Raw genomic sequence first — 20,885 nt, forward strand, 5'->3', positions numbered from 1 at the left:
CACGGCTCGCAATGTGCTAAATACCTTGAACATGTTTGTTTTCCCGAGCAAGTTAAACACAGACTCCTATCATCCTGTTTACACTATTCATTCACTCAGCCCGCTGCATCTTCCTAGAGAGACGGAGGTAAACTTGGGTGGAACCCTCACCATGGGAACAGGTGCAGAGCAGAGGAAAGCCACGAACTGAACCGGGGTGGGAATGGGGCTTCTGGGGCCACGGGAGGAAGACTGAACGGGGTTCCTGCGGTCAGGGGTTAGCCTGGGGCCTCGCCTGAGGTCTGGGGCTCCTAAACACGGTCTCTGACAGCAAAACTCTCTGCAACTTATGCCCGACTGCAGATGGATGGAGCAGGCCTGTAGATGTGACGGCTTCTGCACCTGCTCAGGAGAAGAGGCCCTTAGTGGAAGATGGGGCCGCAGAGTAGAGGGGGGGCTCACCCCGAGGCCCCAAACTAAGGCCCTGGAGGAGGCAGTAGGGGATGTTTTCTATACTTAGTTTCCTGAAGTCTGGGAGAGTGGGGAGGTGTTATTATCCCACCCAGGTACACAGAGACACATACACTGATGATGGAGATGGTTTATTAATCATTGTAATAAAAAAATATATATCTACAAGTACATATAGAAGTGTATATGCAGAAATAAAGGATCAGAGGCTATAAATCGAGTATGAACAGCGCTTATGCCCAGGTGGTAGCATTAAAACTGACTGTCCCTTTCTTCTTTATCCTTCTTTTTACACGGAGTGTGCATCCTGTTCCCAACAGGGCAAGAACAATAAAGCTGACTTCATTTGGAAATCGAGACACTAGTATCCTCTGCATCAGCGCCAGGATGGTGGCCTGGGGCTGGGGCTGGGGCTCCTGCTCCAGGCCGCGGGGATGAGGCTGAGTGTGTCCCCCTCTCTCACCAACCAGGGAGAGTTGAACTGGGACCCCCTACCCTGTCCTTCTCCCTTGCACAGTGGCCAGGAGCACACAGAGCCCTCTGTCAGATGGGAGGTGGGGAGCAATCTCCCCCAAAGCCACCTGCTTGCACGGAGAGCATTGTGAACTAGCGGGGTATGATGGCTGCACCTTTTCTTTTTAAATTTATTTTTTAAAAGATTTTATTTATTTGACAGAAAGAGAGAGAGAGCACAAGCAGGAGGGGTGGCAGGCAGAAAGGGAGAGGGAGAAGCTGGCTCCCCGTAAAGTGGGGAGCCTGACGTGGGACTCGATCCCAGGACCCTGGCCTCATGACCTGAGCCAAAGGCAGATGCTTAACCGACTGAGCCACCCAGGCACCTCAGTGGCTGCACCTTCAGAATAGAAACGTGTTAACATTCAAGATGATTATCTGCCTGCTGAGAAGCTGAGTGTAACAAGAGATTGATAAAGAGGGCAGGTAGAATGAATGGTGATGAGTGTTCATAAAGGAAGAAGGTGTTGGCATTCATTGCTCCAAGCCCAGGAAGGCAGATCAGGGCTCCAGGCACAGGCAGTTCTGGGGACCAGGAGGAGTCGGTGGGTCAGGACACCTTGGCGACACAGCTCCCAGACGACAGGGCTCTCCCAATCCCCGTCAGTTCCTGCTGGTTGCCAGGGCAGCGGAGACCGGAGGGGGCCTCCACGGGCCAGTTGACTGGGGCAGGCAGGGAGGAAGATGGTGAGGCTCTGTCCCACTGCTCCCCTCCCCCACCTCCCCTCCACCTCTCATCAGGGTCCCTGCGATGCTGGGAAATACCCCAGGCCCTCCTTTCACCTGGGGGTTGGCCCATCCTGTCCCCTCCTACTTCCTGTCTTCATCGGCCCAGACCATCCCTGACCCCAGTGCCAGTCACCTGGGATTGCGAAGAGCCCAGCTGGCTTCTTCAAGGTGCTGCTGGGGAGGCGGGCGATGCGGCTGTGGCCACGGGCCACTCCCAGGGAGCGGGAGACTGAGGAACTGGAGAGGGAAGGAAGGAAGGTAGGAAGGTCACAGCCGTGCCTTGAGCTACGGGGTAGGGTTAGGGGGTACCGCTGGACACTAAGTCTTGAGAGCAGGGGGGAGGCTGAGCACCAACAAGGCCAGATCTGAAGGCAGGAGAGGCAGTGGGGAGGGGGCTTAGTGGGGTGTGGGAGGGAAGTAGAGGTGGGAGGTGGGGGTCTGTCCCCCAGTTTAACCAGTGAACACCGAATGTCCCCTTCAAGGAGAGGGAGCCTCTAGTCTTTCACTGACGGAGGGAGCTACCTTTCCCTTCTAGTACTCGCAAGGGCCAAGGGAATCCCCTTCAGTCAGGGAACCTGACGCCGGCCCTGCTCATGAGACCCCTGCTACGGGCTCCGAGGGGTCCAGACACACAGCCAAGACCCCGTAGTTGACTCAGTGCTTACCGCCCTGGGGAAAGTTCTGTCTCTCCCCATCTGCCGCCCCAGCCTCACCTGGCAGCTCGCCTCTTCTTGCGGGCTGAGGTCCCAGGGAAGGAAGATGTCGTTTTGGGGCCTTTCATGGTGAACAGGGGCACAGGTCCACTGTGGGAGGGAGGAAGGCAAAGGGAGGCAGATCAGGAAGGAACCAGAAAAGGGCCCTTCCTCCCTCCAGCCCCCAGCTTGGAGGGTGGGGAGGTTGGACAGGATGACCTCTGAGGTTTCTTCCTACTTAGAGGTGGATTCCTCTCCCTGCCTTGCTCGGCCTGGGCTGACAGCTGAGTGACAGGCCTGTTCTGGGAGAACATCCAGATGTCAGCTTCTGGCACGTTCAGGGAACTGGAGTTCAAACAATTTGACCCTTCCACCTGCCCGGCTGTGAGCTTGTTACTGAGAAGTGGCTCCGGCGGTAGGAGGGGCAGGGGGTGCGGTGGGCAGCCTGCTGCCCTCAGCCTCACAAGTACAAGGTCAGTCTGCTGTTTGTCCTTGGCCTTGGACTTTCCTCAGCTGGTCACTGTTTCCCTAACCCTGGCAGGTGAGTGGAAGGCAAAGGTGAGAGCTTCATCTTTTCACCAAAAAATGCTGAATAGAGTTTTCTGAGGATCCCTTTCCCGTCCAGATGCTGGGCTAGGGGGTAAAATCAGGGTGGAAATGGCAGAAATACGCATTTCTCAGCGGGATGTGGAACTAAGACTGGGCCAGGGGGTGTGAGTGATACAGAGGAATAGAGAGGACAAGGTCACCTCCTTATTCCTGCTCCCACTGACCCTCCCCAAGTCTGGGTGGGGTCCCCGTTAGCCACTCGTGGGCATGCCACAAACTGTCCCAGAGCTGGCAGCTTTGGAGTATGGACAGACAAGGCAGGGGCGGCCCCAAGAGAAGCAGCCCTCCTGGGCCTGGGGACTGACACTGGTCAGACCAAAAGGAGGGAGACAGCAAACCAGGCTCCAAAAATCAGGCCTGCTTCTACTCCTCTCGGCAGCACCTCTGTCCCTTGCTGACCCCCGAGTCTCTGTCTGGAGGGCTGGGAGGGAGGCTGGGAGGGAGCCCGGGGGACCCACCTGGGGATGAAGGGCTGATCCAGCCTGTTCAGCTCCTGGGGGACATCCTCCCAGCCAACGCGTTCCTGGAAACCCAGCTTCGAGGGGGCTTCCTCCGAGAGATCAAAGGTGGCATTGAGGTCCCGAGCAGGCAGGGACAGAGGGGTGGAGCAGTTCTGCATAGCAGAGGGGCCCAGGGGCACCCGGCTTTTGATGACTGTGGCTGAGCAGAGGCGAGGGGAGTGGCAGGACACGGAGGCCTTTCCCCCTTTGGGGGTGGTGGGCCCGAGTGAAGGCTGAGCCTCAGGCAGGGACCCCCTCCTCAGGCAGGGCAAGAAGGACTGGCGCTGGCGCTTGGTTCCCGGCTTTGGGGCTGGGGGTCTGTCTGGCTCCGAGGGGCTTGGTCTCCTCCTCCTCTTCTTCTTCTCTGTGGGCCGCCGGGATACCTGGGCTTGGGTGCGGTCGTGTCCTGGTAGGACCCCAAGGGTGGGCATGAGGCCACTCAGTTGCTTTGCCATGGTCCGGGTCACGGGGCCAGAATAGCCTGGAGAATCTGGGCACAGAGAAGGCGGGTGCTGAGGAGAGATCAGGGACCGGCCAGAAGGAAGGCGAATGGGTAGAATTTGGGGAGAGAGACACTGGAGACACACAGGAGCCCCTAATTCCACAGGTGGGCCACGGGTCCCGTGTAGCACAACACGACCCAGCATTGGAGGCCCCAGTCACCCTGCTGGACACAGAGCAGGAGCGAAACTCACCGGACTCAGAACACGGCTCCAGAGGCAGCCCCTGGGCCAGACTGGGTGTGCCTGAGGCCTTTGCCTCAGGCTCAGCATTTCCCTCTTGCACCAGCTGCTGCAGCGTCTCGAACTCCATGATCATATCGGGGGTCAGCAGGTTGGCCTCTTGGAGCAGGGAGTACTGCCGCCGCGCCAGGCACAGCACCTTCAAGGCCAACCTGGAAGAGAGGGAAGGGGGTCCCAGCCCACCTCAGACCCGGTGCCATGGCTCCAGGCGTGGTGAGGAGCCCACGAGGAGCCGGTCCCCCGGCTCCCTCCTGCCTGGCCTCACCCTGCCCTCCCAGCAGTGGGTGCTGCTCTGCCGGGCCCTTGTTAAAGACCAAGGCTGGCAGAGATGGCCACAAGCAAGGTGGGGGTGGGGCTTCATCCCTAAATATGCCCCCCAACGAAGATAGGGACCTGGGAAGTAGGAAAGGGCACTAAATGGCCTCAGAACAGAAGGTCTGCATCCTCTTCTCAGCTCTGCCATTCACTGCTGCTATGATCTCGAATTAGTTCTTTGACCCAGGGCGCAACATGAGGCAGCATCAGGGAGGAGCTAGGCTCAAGTCAGCCTATCGGCTCAAGCCCAGGCTCCAACACTTCCCACTGCGTGACCTCAGAAGCACTCCTTGACCTCAGTCTCCACATCCTCAAAATGGGGATAACTGATGCACCCACGTCTTAGGGTTATGGGAAGAGGAGATGAATTATTAGATACGTGAAGTGTTTAAAGAGTACCTACCCCATGTGAAGCACTGTAAGGTTAATGATTTTCTGTAAAATGAAAACGTCTACCTTGTGAGGACAAGAGGAGACAGAATGAGATAGGCCGTATTGGTCTTGGTTCTGAGAGACCCCTCAAAAACACAAATAGTCTTCCCTCCCTACTCAGTGGCTGGGATCCCAGAAGAGCCCGTACGAATCAGTGCCCACTTCATATGCACTGAGGGGTTATTTAAAGGGAATTATGAGGGTAATGCGATTATTGATGGTATAAATTTAGATTCTAATAAAGCAAATTTCCTTCCCGTGAGGCACACCTGTGATAAAAGAATGAACACAATTATCTCGGTGGGGATTATTCATGGCCAATCATTTATCCTCAGGTAGCAGGACCTGCCTGGACATCTCTGGGCCCCCTCCTCTGCCTTCAGTGTGTGCTCAGGGAATCCAAACTCATTTTACAAAGCAGCCTCCAGGCCTTTCTGAAAGAAGGCAGGATATAAATTAAAAAGGACATAGCAGAAACTCATTCGACGTCTGCCCAAGCCACACATTATAAGAAGATTAGACCACTGAGAGAAGGGGGTGTCTAGGGAGAAATGCATTGGCCTGGCTGTTGGGGACTCAAGCCTCTCCCTGTCCCTCTGGCCATGTGGCCCTGGGTGAATGCCTCAGGTCCCGATCTGGCCAGCGGGGAGCAGAGCTTTACCAGAGATTTCCAAATTAGGTTTCTAGAAACCCATCAGAGGACCTTGAAAATGGGAGTCACTCTGCTTCATCTGTTCTACATATTAAACTTCAGCGTAAGATTCCATTTGAAAAAAGGACTTGGTAGCTAAAAAAATTCTGAAAAAACCATTGAACTGGAAAATCTAAGATCCACTCAGGGCCCTGGTGGTCTAAGATTCTAAAGTCTAAAGCCAAAGAGAAATGATTTTTCATTATCTGGTTGTTAGGGTGTCTCCAAGTATGGAGAAGATCTAGCATGTTCTGCAGCCCCTGATATGTGGGGTCTATCTGTCACATTTTATTAGTATCTATTATTAGCTCTAAGAAGTAGGGAGAATGAAGACCGATCCCCAAATCACAGCTAGGACTGAAGCACCTTTCAGGTACCGCAAAACTAGAGGCAAAGCGGAAATGAGAACCCTGGTGTCTTCCGTCCTCACAGTAAGGGGACACCAGGGCACAGAGACCCTGACTCATCGGTGGGAGCCCCGGGGCCAAGGGGACCTCCTGCCAGTGCATCCCTGCCACTCCAGGGCCCTGGGGAGTCAGCACCGCAGACAGATAATGAGCCGCTGATTATTCAGGCTGCGGCATTTTTGCTGAGTCGGGAACAGACACTCCCCAACAAGAAATAAAATTAAACAAGCCCTTCTGTCCGGAAGCTTTAAATATACTGCCTAGCGTGAAGCGTGCTGGGGAGGCAGGAGTGGGGTTGGCAGCAGCAAAGCTAAGTGGCCGGGGATTTATGTTCTAGGGGCCAAGAAAAAACACACTAGCAGGACCTCTCTATTAAAGACAGAAAGAAGGATCCAGAATCCATTTCTCTTTGGCTTTGGGTAGTGGTCTGTATTTACTTCTGAGAAGAAATGGCCACAATCTGTTGGTGAAGACACATGGTAAGCACCTGGCTCAAGAAGGTGGTCCCTTCCTGAGTTCGTCACCCAACTTCTCTCGGTTGCTTGGTTCCTCCCTGCAGGGGACAGGCAGCTCAGCCCCCAGACTGGGAAGCAGAACGCTAGGCCCGGGAGCCCCACGCTAACTTGGGGGCTAACTTGCCAGCCAAATCTGGGATGGAATTGGGTGTTTTTTTCCACCAAATGGACAGAGTGGAAGAATAGAGAGGATGGGGGCGCCTGGGTGGCTCAGTGGGTTAAAGCCGCTGCCTTCAGCTCAGGTCATGATCCCAGGGGCCCTGGGATCGAGCCCCACATTGGGCTCTGCTCAGCAGGGAGCCTGCTTCCCTTCCTCTCTCTCTGCCTGCCTGTCTGCCTACTTGTGATCTCTGTCAAATAAATAAATAAAATAAAATAAAAAAATGAATAGAGAGGATGGTAAGTAGACAGAGTAGGTGAGAATTTCCAGTTCGTTGAAAGTGGTTAAGGGACAATGTTGAGGAAAAAAGATGCAACTCTCAACTAGGGCAAAACCAAAACTTTTGCAATGTACTTAATACCAGCTCCCACCCCAGGAAGTCTGGAACCCATCAACTGCCACTCTAAACCCCAGAGGAGTGCAAGAAGACACCTACTGCTTAGAATGGTCTCTGCCCAAGTTCTGTGGGGAGAGGCAGCCCACGTCTGGCTTGGTCTGCAGGGTCAGGCTAGCGGACCTTGGCAGCTGGTGTCCGAGGGTCTGCTTTGGTACCTGGATGGGAACCTAAGGAGGAAGGAAGTCATAGATAGAGGGCCCTGGATGGCCACCCTCCCCTACATAAGCAGATCTTAAAACCTTTCCATCCGCAAGAGTGGGAATGAGGACTCTTGGATTGGCTGGGTCCTAGTTGAGACTTTCTCTTTGCCAGGCCGCTTCCCCCTCCCTGCTCACCTTCTGGGGGCTTGCCCCTCAATGCAGACACAGAGGAGCTACCCTTCCTGCATAGGATCTGAAAGCCCCCTAATGACTAAGATGAAAGACATCCAAGTAAGGAACCCAGAAATGAAGGGAGTCTATGAGTTGGGGAGGGCCACTGCTTCCCAAATTTCCATCCCCTCTGTCCTACCTCCTTCTCCACTGCGTCTTTGTCCTTATCTTCCTGGGGCAGCTCCAGGTCTGGGGAGTTCCTTTCCACGACCCTCCCCACTAGGATCTCTGGCCCCAGGCTCTCCTCCTGAAGGACTGCAGACCCTGGGTGGAGCTCTGGAGTGCAGGGCTGGCTGGGAAGGCCGGAGGGTGAGGGCTGGCTGGGAAGGCTAGTGGGGAGAGGGAAGGGTTGACAGGTGGGAAAGCGGGCAGGGCAGGGTCTCTGTGGCACAAGGTGGTCTAGGGCCCAGCTCGAGTAACAAGGGGGCAGTAGCAAAGGGTAGGAAGCGTCCGTGATTTCCTGGTTTAGGAAACAATGCTGCCTCCTCCCTAACTTCACCTTCTTTTAAGGGAGTATATGCTGCTTCTGTGGGCTGGGGGTGTCACTTAGTCATCTGGTGTGGAGCATTTCTTCTACTTTAATGTTACTTAGAGTTGCTCTTAGGACAATCTAGAAGGCACTGTGTCCTATGAGAGCAAGCACTAGAGGCAACAATCAGTGTCGTCGAGAGTGATAATCCGTGTGCTGGGCACAGGCTGGGAACCCCGGACCCCAGGAGGCAGCACAGAAGCTGGAGAAGGGGGGCTTTCCCTGCTGAACCAAAGAGGACAAGTGCGCCCACAGGACTCACAGTTGCTGGGAAGGGCCCGATTTGGGGGATTTCAGGAGGTCCTGCGGTCTGGCCCCCGCTCTCGCCTCATATACTTGGAGCTTCTCCCTCAGGGCGGCCACCTGCCATCAAAGCAACCAGTCCCTCAGAGCCCCAGGGTCCAGCTCTGACCCTCCCGCCCTGCCCTGCCCTGCCTCCCCATCAAGCTCCCCAGGCGGGCCGCTAACCTCAGCCTGCAGCTGCTGGCAGACGGTGGCATACTGGCTGATGTGACAGTCCAGGCTGATCACGTTGCTCTTAAGCTGAGATGGGGGCCCAGGGGAGAGGTTCATGTGTTCATTCAAAGCGGCTTTTGGCAACCGCTTGCAAGAGTCAGGTTCTGAGCGAGACACTTCCCTCACCCTCCCCAAGGGGGAACCAGACTGCAGAAGGGCAGTGAGTGGCTTGCCTGAGGCCACAGCAAAAGGCAGAAGGATGCCTTTGAACCTGAGACTCCTGACTCCCTGACCAGTACGCCCTCACCAGGCCAGGGCAGCTCTCATGGGCCAGCGTGTGGTCACCTTTCTGTCATCTCCCTCTTGAGATGATTCTGCCTGTTAGCCCACTGCTGTGATAGCTTCCTCTCTTTTTCAAGCCTGGAGACTGTCCTGCCTCTCCCCGAGCTGGAGTCTGCCCAAGGATGGGGACTGAGTCACTTCTATCCCAAAGAATTTCCCTGAAGATGGAGGCTAGGGAACTTTTCCCCTCTGCCTTGGGGAAATGCTTGCTCTGGGTACCGGAAAACGCTGGTGGGTCCTATCCCTTCCTCCTCCTGCCCCCCACCCCACACCGGGTGGGCCATTTCTGGCCGGCACACACCGCGAGCTTGATCTCCTTGGCGCGGTCGGCATACTTGAGGGTGTTGTAGGTGTCCTCGTAGGTCAGACTGGAGGGGCTGACGGTAGCGATCATCACCGTGTGGCAGTTGCCCCCGATGGAGTCCTTGAGCAGACGGGTCAGCTTGCTGTCCCGGTAGGGCACGTGAGACTTACGGCCCTGGGGCGACAGCAAGAGGGCATGAGCTGAGATGGCTGGACCGGACTGATCCCGGCTGAGACCCAGTGGCCGCTGGCCCAGGGCTGGAGGGAAGGACCCTGGGCTTTGGGCACTCAGTGGCTGTCCCAGGCAGGCCCCCGGGGCTGTGTGGCTTTACCTTGGCATCGGCTAGGGCGTTGAGGACATTGATGAGGGCCAGCAGGGACCGGTTGATGTTGGCGCCCTCCCGCAGCCGCTCCCCCTTCGCATGGGTGCTGGACGCCCGCTCCGAACCGGCCAGGTCAATCAGGCTCATCTTGGCCACTCGAAGGGCCTGAGTCAGACCTGGAACCCGGTCCTGCTGCTTCACGAAGATCTGGGGGGGTGAGGGGGAGGGAATGGAGGGCAGACAGCAGGTGTGAGGGGTGCTGGGCATCAGGAGCCCCAGCTTCGGGCTCCAACCCTCGACCCGTCTCACCTGGAAGATGGCATGGGAGCGGGAGGATGTAGCGTTGGCGTCAGTTGGGTGCTGCGTGCGGTTGTGGTTCCCCCTGGTCAGCAGCTCCAGCAGCTGCTCCGCGGAGGTGGGCTACAGAGGAGATGCCCAGGAAGGGCGCTGTGGTCTCCCCAGCCAGGGCTTCTCCCCCAGCCGGAAGAGCTGCTCTCTAGAACCACCCCAGGATCCAGGGCATCCCCAGACCGCCTGGTGAGAGAGAACCCTGGAGAAGCAGCGGGGCTCCTCCCGCCACCCGAGCCCCGTCCCACACCTGGTGGAAGGAGAGTCCTGGCACCACCACGCCCTTGTCGGGGTCCTCCCGGATGGCGAGGGGCCCCTTGGGCTCCAGGAGGTCATGGATCTGCTCATTGTACACCTGAGGAGGAAGGAGGCAAGAGAGAGGCCTGAGAGAGAGGGCCCTTCAGGAACCCTCTTCCCAGAGGCCAGAGGCAGGCAGAGGTGCAGGCTGGGAAAGCCTGGCAGGACACCGAGCCAGGAGTGGCCCTCTGCAGGACATCGGTACACGGTGAGAGCAAGATAGACAGGTTTTGCTCCAATGTGGTGTCTCTCAGAGCCTCATCTGTGCCCTCTGGGCTGCTGACTCCTTCCCACACTATCTGTCACTGGGGCCACTCGGGCCTGGGAGGGAACAGCCCTACCTCCTGGTAGCTGATGAGAACCTCAAATCGCTTCTCCTTCTGGTGGGCCTCAAGCCGCCTGTAGAGTTCCATGGTTGTCAGGTACATGATGCCAGGGTCCCCCTCTCTTCCCAGCATGGTGTGTGTCTTCCCAGCCCCGGTGGCCCCATAGGCAAACACTGTGGGGGAGAGAGTCAGGGGAGGGTGGGGGGGGCCCGATCCGCCTGCCCTAGGAATCCCTCTGTGCATTGCCACCCAGCCTGGCGCCCCCTTTCTCCCCAAGCCCCTTCCTGTGGTCGGTTCCAGGGCTCCTACACACTCGCACCTCCACCCCTCCGTGTTCACACTGCAGCATTGCAGCTCCCTGTGACTATGGCCTAGCTCCCCGAGGGCCTGTGGATGCCAGGGCAGAGGGTCTCCACTGCGCATGGGAGCTTCTCCTATTCCCGGGGGGCCCTTCTCCAGGCTAGGCAGCTTCCTCCGTCTAAGGCCTGCGGTTCTCTGTTCCTCATATCACTTACCTCAGTTTATAATCACACATTTTGGGGGTGATTTGTGATTAGTATCTTCTCCCCCCTCTAGAATACAAGCCTCAAGAGGACAGGAACCACGTCTGTGTGACCCACTACTAGAGCCTGGGAGGGTGTGTCGCACACAGAATGAAAGGGCCAGCATCCTCCTGGGCAAGTGCCCAGCTGAGGGTAAGGAGGGCACAGTCACAGGACGCAGGAAGCCCTCAGAAGGAAGCAGGGAGGGGTGCCTGGGTGTCTCAGTGGGCTAAGCCTCTGCCTTCGGCTCGGGTCATGATCTCAGGGTCCTGGGATCGAGCCCTGCATTGGGCTCTCTGCTCAGCGGGGAGCCTGCTTCCCCCTCTATCTCTGTCTGCCTCTCTGCCTACTTGTGATCTCTGTCTTTCAAATAAATAAATAAAATCTTTAAAAAAAAAAAGAAGGAAGCAGGGCGGCAAGGCCGCTACCAGCTGGGGCTTTCCCTCCTCCCTGCCCCAGCTCTCACCTGAGCAGTTGTAGCCCTGGAGGAAGCTGTCCAGAACGCTGTGGGTGGTGTGCTGGAACACATCCTGTTGGGTGGCCGCCTCACCAAAGACCCGGTCAAAGACAAACGTCAGGTCTTTGCCCTTCTTCTTGGCGCCATCGTGGGTGCTGCCCCACTTGAGGCCAAGGAAGCCCCCGTCGGGCTCCTCAGGGTCAAACACCAGCACCCGCTCATCCACCACCTGAACCACAGGCCGCCGCTGACTCTCCAGCTCTCTCGGAGTGGGGGGCCGGACCCGCACCACGACCCGCACCTTGCTGTCCTCCACTGGCATCACCATGGCAACACCTGGGCAGACACACAACACAGAGAAGGAACGATCTGACCCCAGCCCTGACTAGGTACGCCCTTAGCCTGACTAGTGTTCGAGGACCTTCTCCCACGCCCTCTCCAGCAGGTGATCTCCATGTGATACCTCAAGAGAATAAGAATATTATTATTAATAAATATCTCTTTGTCATAGCCAAATGACTTGAGGTTTCTTCAGAGGTGTATGACTGGGCTTTTCTGTCCCACTAATCTGTCTACTCCTGCGCCAATACTCCCGTTTCTAGAAATTCCAGTCCCTTATAGCATGCTGCTTACCTAGTGAGGCAAGAACCATTCCCTCCCAACCACTACTGTTAGGCTTTCTTTCTCCTAATTTTCTGAACTATTTTCAGACATTTATTGTTCTACACCCCCCCCTTTTAAAAAAGATTTTATTTATTTATTTGACAGGGAGAGACACAGCGAAAGAGGGAACACAAGCAGGGGAAGTGGGAGAGGGAGAAGCAAACCCCCTGCTGAGCAGAGACACCCCCCACTCAATGCGGGGCTCGATCCCAAGACCCTGGGATCATAACCTGAGCCGAAGGCAGAGGCCTTAATCCACTGAGCCACCCAGGCACCCCTGTAATTGTCTTTTTAAGATAATTCCCAAGTACTTTAATTGCTCTTATGAATGGAGTGCCCTCCCCCATTTCTGTACTGATCGCTAGTATTGGAGAAACACAATTGATAATTATACATTTGCCTTTTACCCGCCACCCTTAAACTCTCTGATTAGTTCCAACTGTTTTTTTATTAAAGCTTACTGGGTTTTCTGAGTATACAGTTATACGTCAGAAAACCTCTCCCCCCGCCCTTTTTTACCTTTTTTTCTCCATGGTTATACCAACTATTTTATTTCTTATGTATTGCATTTCCTAGAACTTCCAAAACAATATTAAATAATAGTGATGATAAGGGGCATCCTAGTCCTGCTCTTGATCTTCAAGGAACTGTTGCTAGTGCATCACTAATTAGAAATTAGTTTTGGACAAATAGTTAATTATCATAATAGGAATTTCCTCCACTCTTATTTGACTTAGACTTGTTATCGGAAATGTCTAGAACTTTATTTAATGATCTCTCAGCACCTCCTGATATGTTTATGTGGGTTTTTTCCTCCTTTATTTTGTTGATGTGGTAAATTTTTTTATATTACTTTTGGTATCAAACCAACTATGCATTCTTGGGAAAAATTCTTACCCTCAGGTTTTTCATTTTTAAATGGCTAAATGTGTCAATCTTCTCTGTACGGTTTTTATGTCATATTTAAGAAGACTCCTTCCCCAGGGTAATTTTCTTAGATTTTTGTCTGATACTTTTTCTTTCTTACATTTAGGTCTTTACCCAGATGGAACTCTTTTTTTTTTTTTTTTAATGAGGTTTCTAAATGTCTTTTCTTTCCAAATGGTAAGTGATTATATCGTTTACAAAAGTGCATTCTTTCTCTACCAGTTTGAAATGGCACATTTAACAGAACTAAATTCTCATATGAACATGAATTTATTTTGGGGCACTCTGTGCTACTCTGATAAGCTCCTTTCATAGGAACTTGCTGTGGTTCTATATTACACCACACCTTGTTCTTTTTCTTCACTGTCCTTGGGCATCTTGTCTTGCATATGATTTTAGAATCAGCTTACAGAATTCTATGAAAAAAACTTGCTTAAGATTTTGGGAGTATTTTGCATCTATAAATTATTATGAGGACAACTGACATCTTTACCATATCAAGTCTTCCTATCTCGGAACTTCATATCTCTTTTCTTTTCTTTCTTTTTAAAAGATATTATTTATTTATTTATTTGACAGACAGAGATCATAAGTAGGCAGAGAAGCAGGCAGAGAGAGAGAGGAGGAAGCAGGCTCCCTGCTGAGCAGAGAGCCCGATGTGGGGCTCGATCCCAGGACCCTGGGACCATGATCTGAGCCGAAGGCAGAGGCTTTAACCCACTGAGCTACCCAGGTGCCCCATATCTCTTTTCTTTATTTGTTTTATATAAACCATCAGAAAAATTTCATAGCTTTTCTCACGTGAGTTTTGCCTATTTCTTGATAGGTTTGTTACTGGTTATTGTCTAGTCTTTATTATATCATGAATAGGCCCTTTTCAAAATTGCATTTTCAAGAACACAGGGCTGGGTCAGTGGGTGGAGTGTGCGACTCTTAATCTCAGGGTTGGGGTATGTCGGTTGAGCGTCTGCCTTTGGCTCAGGTCACGATCGCAGATTCCTGGGATTGAGCCCCATATCAGGCTCCCTGCTCAGTGGGAAGCCTGCTTCTCCCTCTCCCATTCCCCCTGCTTGTGTTCCCTCTCTCTCGCTGTCTGTCAAATAAACAAATAAATCTTAAAAAAAACAAAAAAAAAACAAAAAAAACTCAAGGCCGTGGGTTTGAGCCCTGCATTGAGTGGAGAGATTACTTAAAAACTAAATCTTTAATGGTACGCCTGGGTTGCTCAGTCAGTCGAGCTTCTGACTCTTGATTTTAGCTCAGGCTGCGATCTCAGGGTCGTGAGATTGAGCCCCGTGTCTGGCTCCCTACTCAGCAGGGAGTCTGCTTTGGATTCTCCTCTCCCTCTGCCCCTCTGCTCGCTCACACACACTCTCTCTCTCTCGAAATAAAATAAATAAATCTTTAAAAAATAAAGTCTTTAAAAAAGCAACAAAAATAATAAATAAATAAAATTGTGTTTTCTGATTCATTTTTTTTTTATTTGCCAGAATGGAGGAAAGCAACTGCTTTCTGGATGCAGATCTTGTATTTGGCCACATTACTGATCTCTCTAATAGACTGTCATGGGTTCTCTTAGGTTTTTCAATTAAATGATGATATAGTTTGCAAATAATGACAGATACTTTCTATCTTTAGCCCTTCTATATTTAGTTCCCTACCCTCCACTGCCCATTAGGAATGGGCATTAATTTTTTTAATAAAGATTTTATTTATTTATTTATTTGACAGAGATCACAAGTAGGCGGAGAGGCAGGCGGGGAGAGAGAGAGAGGAGGAAGCAGGCTTCCTGCTGAGCAAAGAGCCCCATGCTGGGCTCCATCCCAGGACCCTGAGATCATGACCCGAGAATAGAGGCTTTAACCCACTGAGCCACCCAGGCGCCCCATGAAATGGGCATTAAATTTTATCAAATGTTTTTGACAAGGGCTGAGATGATAACAGTGCTTCTCCTTTAATCTTTTTTGTTTTTGTTTTGGGGGTTTTTTGGTAGGACTCTTGTGCCCAATGTGGGGCTCAAACTCTCAACCCTGAGATCAAGATTTCCAGGCTCCACTGACTGAGCTGGCCAGGTGTCCCATCCTTTAATCCGTTAATCCAGGAGGTGACGTGGGTCGATTTCCTGATGTTGACCTGGTAATAATAAGGATAATTATTATCTATAATAATAATTATTATAGATAATTATTATCTATTCCCTCTTGTATTTCCCTCATACCTCTCTCCCTGCTTTTCTCATTTCTCCATCAAGCCAGCCTACCAAGGGTACAGATGGGATTTCTGGAATGCAGGAGTCATGGTTATCCTGGAAAAGCTCATCCCAACTCTTGGGATATATTAAAAGGGTTAAGGAATAGGGGCTATTTCTGGGGGATATAAATAGATGAATGTTTTCCCAGGAAAGATTTTTTTAGGTCCCACTGTTAGAACCCAGGTCATTAAGCAAAGAAAAGTAAGATTTCTCTCTACTACTCTAGTAAATAACTCATGTTTTCCTTTGGGAATGAGGCAGAATTGAGCTGATTTGAAACTCTTGTCCCCTACCCCCAACATGTCTTCATTCCTTCCTCATGCAGAACAAGGGAAAGCTATCAACCAATAAACATCTTGTTACATTGCATAGTTCTTTCCTTGTCCCAGCCATCGGACTGCCACAATAAACAGAAAAGCTGAGTGCTCACTGTGGCAGGGGTTGTTTTAAACACCCTATGCATACCATCTCCTTTTCAGCTCCATCGCAATCCCACAAGATAGATACTATTATTAGATTCATTTTTCAACAATAAAATTGAGACTGAGAAGGGTAAGCAACTTGCCCAAGATCCCAAGGCTAGTAAGTGATGGAGCTTGGTTCCAACCCAGGCAGTCTGACGGCAGAGTCTGCTCTACTGCCTTACAATGGTATTATATATTACGCTCTCATGATCACATTGTTGTAATAGTCCCATATGTTTATATAATAATTATAATCCTTTTTATGTAACTAGCATTATGTATTCAGCAAACACTTTCAGATATATGGACTGTACCTAATTTTCAGCACCCAGAGAGAGTTCCTGACTCTCATCTTTGCATTCCTGCCCCCCCAGGGAGCCCCACTCTTGTACCCAGAGAAGTGAGGGCAGAGGGTGCCTGGCCCCGCCGTCTAGGTCTATGCTGTCTGGCTTAATGGCAGTCCCAGCTCCCCGCGGGGAGGGTTTGAGCTGAGGAAGAGCCACAGAGCAGCCCAACATTCTAAGCAGGAAATTAAAAAGGGCACTGGCAACGGAATGCGCATAACCTTTACAGTCCTCTCCTCTCCGCCTCCTGAGGGCCAGTGAGGCAGACTGTTTGCCTAATGAGATGTTTTCCTTCTTCCTGAGACTGCGCTGGGGGCACAGGGTGGGGGGGTGCAGTTAGGGTGACACTTGGCAGGGCTGCAGCTGGGATGCCTGGGTCCTGGTGTCTGCCCTGCGTCTGACCGGTGGGGAGCTCTTTCCACCAGCAATGGCAATGTCGCATCAGCTTCCCCTCTTTGAGAGCCAGAGCGAGAACAGCTACGGATCTGCTCCCACCCCAGGGGGATGGGGAGATTAATGAGAGAACGTTTGTCAAGTTTGCTTTGATCCCCTGTTGGAAAGAGCATTTCAGCCCAAAGTACAAGGGAGATGATTCTTTAATAAGATCTTCAGGGTTCCGAGCCAGCCACAATCACGTCCTGTTTCTAACCCAGGGCAGCTCATTAAAACCCAGAGGCTAGTTCGCTGCCGAGCTGGGACTGGGAAGCCAAGATTCAGTTGTTTTTGGGGTAGGCTCCTCTGCCCACTTTCTTAGGGTTAGGGTTGAACAAGCCCCACCTCTCTAGAAGCCCCTGGAGAATTTCTGAGGACTTGAGGGGATCTGCCTGCAGACACTGGGAACTGGGAAGGTGAAGGCAGCTAGCCCCTGGATGTTCTGTTTTCACAAGGGTTGCTGTAGCCCCCTTCCTCACTCTCTTAAATCTCTCACACAAGTGTGTTTCTTGTCCTCAAGCTTCAAGAGAGCAGGACCCCCTTCTGATGTAGTCTGTGAACCCCAGAACAACCCCAGATGTTGTATGGTGTTTGTCCTAGGAATGAATGAGAGCCAGGGAAGAGCAGAGTCTGAATCCCAAAGTTTAAAAACAATTACTATTATAGCTGCCATTTGTTGAGCGCGTAATTATGCATCAAGCCCTATGCTAGAGGCTTTACAAATGGTGTCATTTAACTTCTGCAACAACCTCAGTCTGTAGTTACTGATACAATTGTTACAGTCCTACTCTACAAGGGAAACTGAGGCTCAGGAAGGCGCTTGTCACAGGGATGGTAAGTAGCAAGGCCAAAACCTGACCTTGTTCTGATGGTCACCAGAGACATTATCCTTCATCCTAGGCTATTCTGCTCTGTAGCCTGGTTTCTGCAGTTCCCACCTCCCTTGACTTTAGTACCCACAGGGCAACATCCAGAGACCACTGGTTCTTTCCACCAGGGTCGTTCAGAGGAAGGAGCTGTCTTTTTGGGCTTTTTATATAGACAATCATAAGGCCATAACTGATGATAATTTTGTTTATTTCTTTCTAATTTTATTTGTATTTCTTTCTCTTGTCTTATGGTTCTGGCTAGGACCTCTAGTACAATCTTGAATGGTGGCAACAATAGTGAATGATCGTATCTTTTTCCTAATTGTATAGGAGATGTCCTGTTATTTCACTTTCTGTTGGTTTAAGGAAATTTACCTCTATTTGTAGTTTACCAAAAAATTTTTTTTAGCTAAGCTTTTATTTTTATTTTTATTTTTTAAGATTTTATTTATTTGTCAGAGAGAGAGAGGAAGAGAGAGCGAGCACAGGCAGACAGAATGGCAGGCAGAGGCAGAGAGAGAAGCAGGCTCCCTGCCGAGCAAGGAGCCCGATGTGGGACTCGATCCCCGGACGCTGGGACCATGACCTGAGCTGAAGGCAGCTGCTTAACCAACTGAGCCACCCAGGCGTCCCCCCAAAAAATTTTTTTTAAGATTTTATTTATTTTTGTTTATTTGAGAGAGAGAGTGAGTGAGCACAAGCAGGAGGAACAGTAGAGGGAGAGGGAGAAGCAGGTTTCTTGTTGAGCAGGTGACCCAACAGGGAGCTCCATTCCAGGACCCTGGAACAATGACCTGAGCTGAAGACAGATGCTTAACCGACTGAGCCACCCAGGTGCCCCTTAAAGATTTCACTTATTTATTTTGAGAGAGAGAGAGAAAGAGCAAGCAGGAGAGAACAGGGGCAGAGAGAGAGACTCTCAAGCCAACTCCATGCAGAGCCTGAGGCAGGGCTCAATCTCATGACCCTGAGATCATGACCTGAACTAAAATCAAGAGCCAGACATTTATGCTGGAAATAAAAAAAAATAAATTAAAAAAAAAAAAAAAAAAAAAAAAAGAGCCAGACATTTAACCAACTGAGCCACCAGGCAACCCTAGTTTACCAAATTTTAAAAAATTCATGGATGGGTACTGAATTTTATTGAATTCTATTTCTGTGCCTAATGGGATAGGTTTTCTTCTTTAATCTGTAAATGTGTAAATTGTATTTGATTTTCTTTTTTTTTTTTTAAAGATTTTTTTTTAATTTATTTATCAGAGAGAGAGAGGGGGAGAGAGCGAGCACAGGCAGACAGAATGGCAGGCAGAGGCAGAGGGAGAAGCAGGCTCCCTGCTGAGCAAGGAGCCCGATGTGGGACTCGATCCCCGGACGCTGGGATCATGACCTGAGCCGAAGGCAGCTGCTTAACCAACTGAGCCACCCAGGCGTCCCTGTATTTGATTTTCTAATCTCAAACCATTTTCATATTCCTGGGATAAACCCCATTTGGTCATGATATATTTTTAAATATAAATCGTTGGCTTCTGATTGCTAATATTTTGAGATTTTTACAACTACATTTATACAGTTTATGAAAAATGTATACAGTATATATATATACTGTATACATTTATTATACTGTATACATTTATACAGTAAATGTATAAATTTCTTTGTTGATATCACAAAATAGACTGGAAGCGTTCTTTTTTTTTTTTTTAGGGAGAGTTTGTATAAGATTAGAATAATTTCTTGTAATTGCTTATACATTTCTGGTGGAGTTTCATGGGGGGGTGTTGTTTTGTTTAGTTTGATGGGGAGATTTTAAATGAATTCAATTCCTCAGTGGTTCCAGGTGTGTTCAAAATTTCCATAACTTCTTGAGTTAATTTTGCTGGTTTTTTTTTCTCTAGAAAATTGTCCAAAAGCATTGTCAAAAGGGTGTTCCACTGAAGTCTCTTTTTCTCTTTATTCTCCAAGTAACTGAAGTTATGCCCCTATTTTCATTCCTAAGATCATTCTTTGTTTCTTTTCCTTATATCTTAATCAACATTGCCAGAGGTTTGGCTTTTTTAACTAGTCTTTTTCAAGATACAGCTTTTGGTTAAGTTAATCCTCTCTACCACATAATAAAATCCTATTTCACTAATGTCTTTGAACTCCTTTTAAAAAAATTCCTACACATGTATTCTGTTGTTCTGTTCTATCTGAAAGGGCCAGAAGTACCAAAATTAAGAAGGGAGGCATCCTAGGAGCCGTAGCAAAAGGCATAGCTTTTTGTCATACAGACAGTCTTTCCATTCCTTCCTTTATTCCATCAAATTATTTACTGAGCACCCCCCCCTCCCCAGTAACTAATTTTCGGCAGCTGGCACAGCTCTGCAATCAATTCTTCCGTAGGGATGCGCGGAGAGGGTCTTAGCTACTCCACACAGGTGTGCAGGAGTCCCAGGTCTCCAGTTCTAGTGAGCGGGAGGACCTTTCACAGATCAGATGCACAGAGGGCAGGACCCGGTGCAGTTGTGCGGACCCAGCCCAGATGCCTTACAAATGAACAGAGGGACGCTGATCTCCACGCAGATGTGGAAGGAAGAGCCTTGCTCCCCGCACCGCCCCCCCGTCCTGTTCAGAGGACACCACCCAGAACCTGCTCTGTCTCCACGCTGCACCTTTGGGTCTGGCACAAAAACTGCTTCCGCCCTGAGCGGCGGGGTCCACCTGTGCGCTGGAGCCCGCGGGGCAGACTCCGCCGTGGGTCAGAGCTTACCCTTCGTCGATTCCCCGCCGCTGCTGTCGCCGCTCGCAGCCGGGTCCCTCCGCCGCAGTCCGGAGCCCCAGACCACCCGAAGGCGCTCCCCACACCCTCCTTCCCACCCGCGCCAACCTGAGCCCCGCGCAGCGCGTTCAAATTAGCCGGGTCGGCTCATCCCCGCTTCCCATTGGTTCCCGTCCGGACCGCTGATTGGCTGTTTCCTAAGTAACAAAGTACAAGCTCGGAGGTGGCGGGTGCAGTCAACTGTGCGCCTGCGCACTTGCCCTTCCTGCTTGCTGGTTTTGAGACCGTCTCTGGCTGGCCTCGCCAAACCCACGGACACCTGTATGGGGCTCGGGTACTGGGAAAGCGCGGCCCCTTTGTCGTACCTGGGACTGGGTTCATCACCAGCTGCAGCAAACAGATACCGAACACGTTTTCAAGTCTTTTTCTGTGGACTAAGACGGCGTCTACCCATTCAAGAGGGACATTTTAGCCGCCGTCCAGGGCCTCTTCTCTCTCCGCGACGCTCCAAAGAATGGACTTTGAGAACAACCTTCAGATGGGAAAGCCATCAGAGACAGAGAATGGCAATTCCACCCTTTCAACGGTGTCAGGAATACAATGAACTGATTGTTGAATACGAGACTTGGCCCCTTAGAGCACCACTGTCTACATCCTTCATAACCGCCTGTTTCTTGGATTCCGGTAGGCCAACCTCATGCTGATCCTCAACACTGGAGGTTGTGGTGGT

At 51.2% G+C, this 20,885-nt stretch overlaps 1 protein-coding gene across 2 annotated transcripts; it reads right to left on the bottom strand.

The window, feature by feature from the left end:
* Positions 1-1,220: 1,220 nt before the first annotated feature.
* KIF18B (kinesin family member 18B) lies at positions 1,221-20,306 on the bottom strand. 2 transcript variants are annotated; one of them, XM_032321909.1, is made up of 17 exons: positions 20,147-20,293; positions 15,098-15,170; positions 11,457-11,783; positions 10,464-10,621; positions 10,076-10,180; positions 9,787-9,897; positions 9,487-9,684; positions 9,153-9,329; positions 8,522-8,596; positions 8,316-8,416; positions 7,664-7,853; positions 7,193-7,320; positions 4,189-4,388; positions 3,452-3,983; positions 2,406-2,495; positions 1,826-1,929; positions 1,221-1,626 (listed from the first exon to the last, which is right to left on the bottom strand). In XM_032321909.1, the coding sequence occupies exons 3-17, from the start codon at positions 11,773-11,775 to the stop codon at positions 1,514-1,516; spliced, it is 2,601 nt and encodes an 866-aa protein (XP_032177800.1). In that variant the 5' UTR covers positions 11,776-11,783; positions 15,098-15,170; positions 20,147-20,293; the 3' UTR covers positions 1,221-1,513. The 2 variants fall into 2 exon arrangements, with proteins under 2 accessions (XP_032177800.1, XP_032177799.1); XM_032321908.1 differs by lacking the exon at positions 15,098-15,170 and having other exon boundaries at positions 20,147-20,306.
* Between the last annotated feature and the right edge of the window lie 579 nt (positions 20,307-20,885).

The sequence above is a fragment of the Mustela erminea genome, chromosome 18, assembly GCF_009829155.1.
Source record: "Mustela erminea isolate mMusErm1 chromosome 18, mMusErm1.Pri, whole genome shotgun sequence".
NCBI lineage: Eukaryota > Metazoa > Chordata > Mammalia > Carnivora > Mustelidae > Mustela > Mustela erminea.

Bases quoted from the DNA above. Each gene is read 5' to 3' on its own strand.
- KIF18B (XM_032321908.1), bottom strand. From the start codon at position 11,775: ATGGTGATGCCAGTGGAGGACAGCAAGGTGCGGGTCGTGGTGCGGGTC. The intron at 10,181-10,463 runs GTAGGGCTGTTC...CTTCCTCCTCAG, and splicing joins TTCTCATCAGCTACCAGGAG to GTGTACAATGAGCAGATCCA. The intron at 3,984-4,188 runs GTGAGTTTCGCT...CTCTGTGCCCAG, and splicing joins GGAGCCGTGTTCTGAGTCCG to ATTCTCCAGGCTATTCTGGC.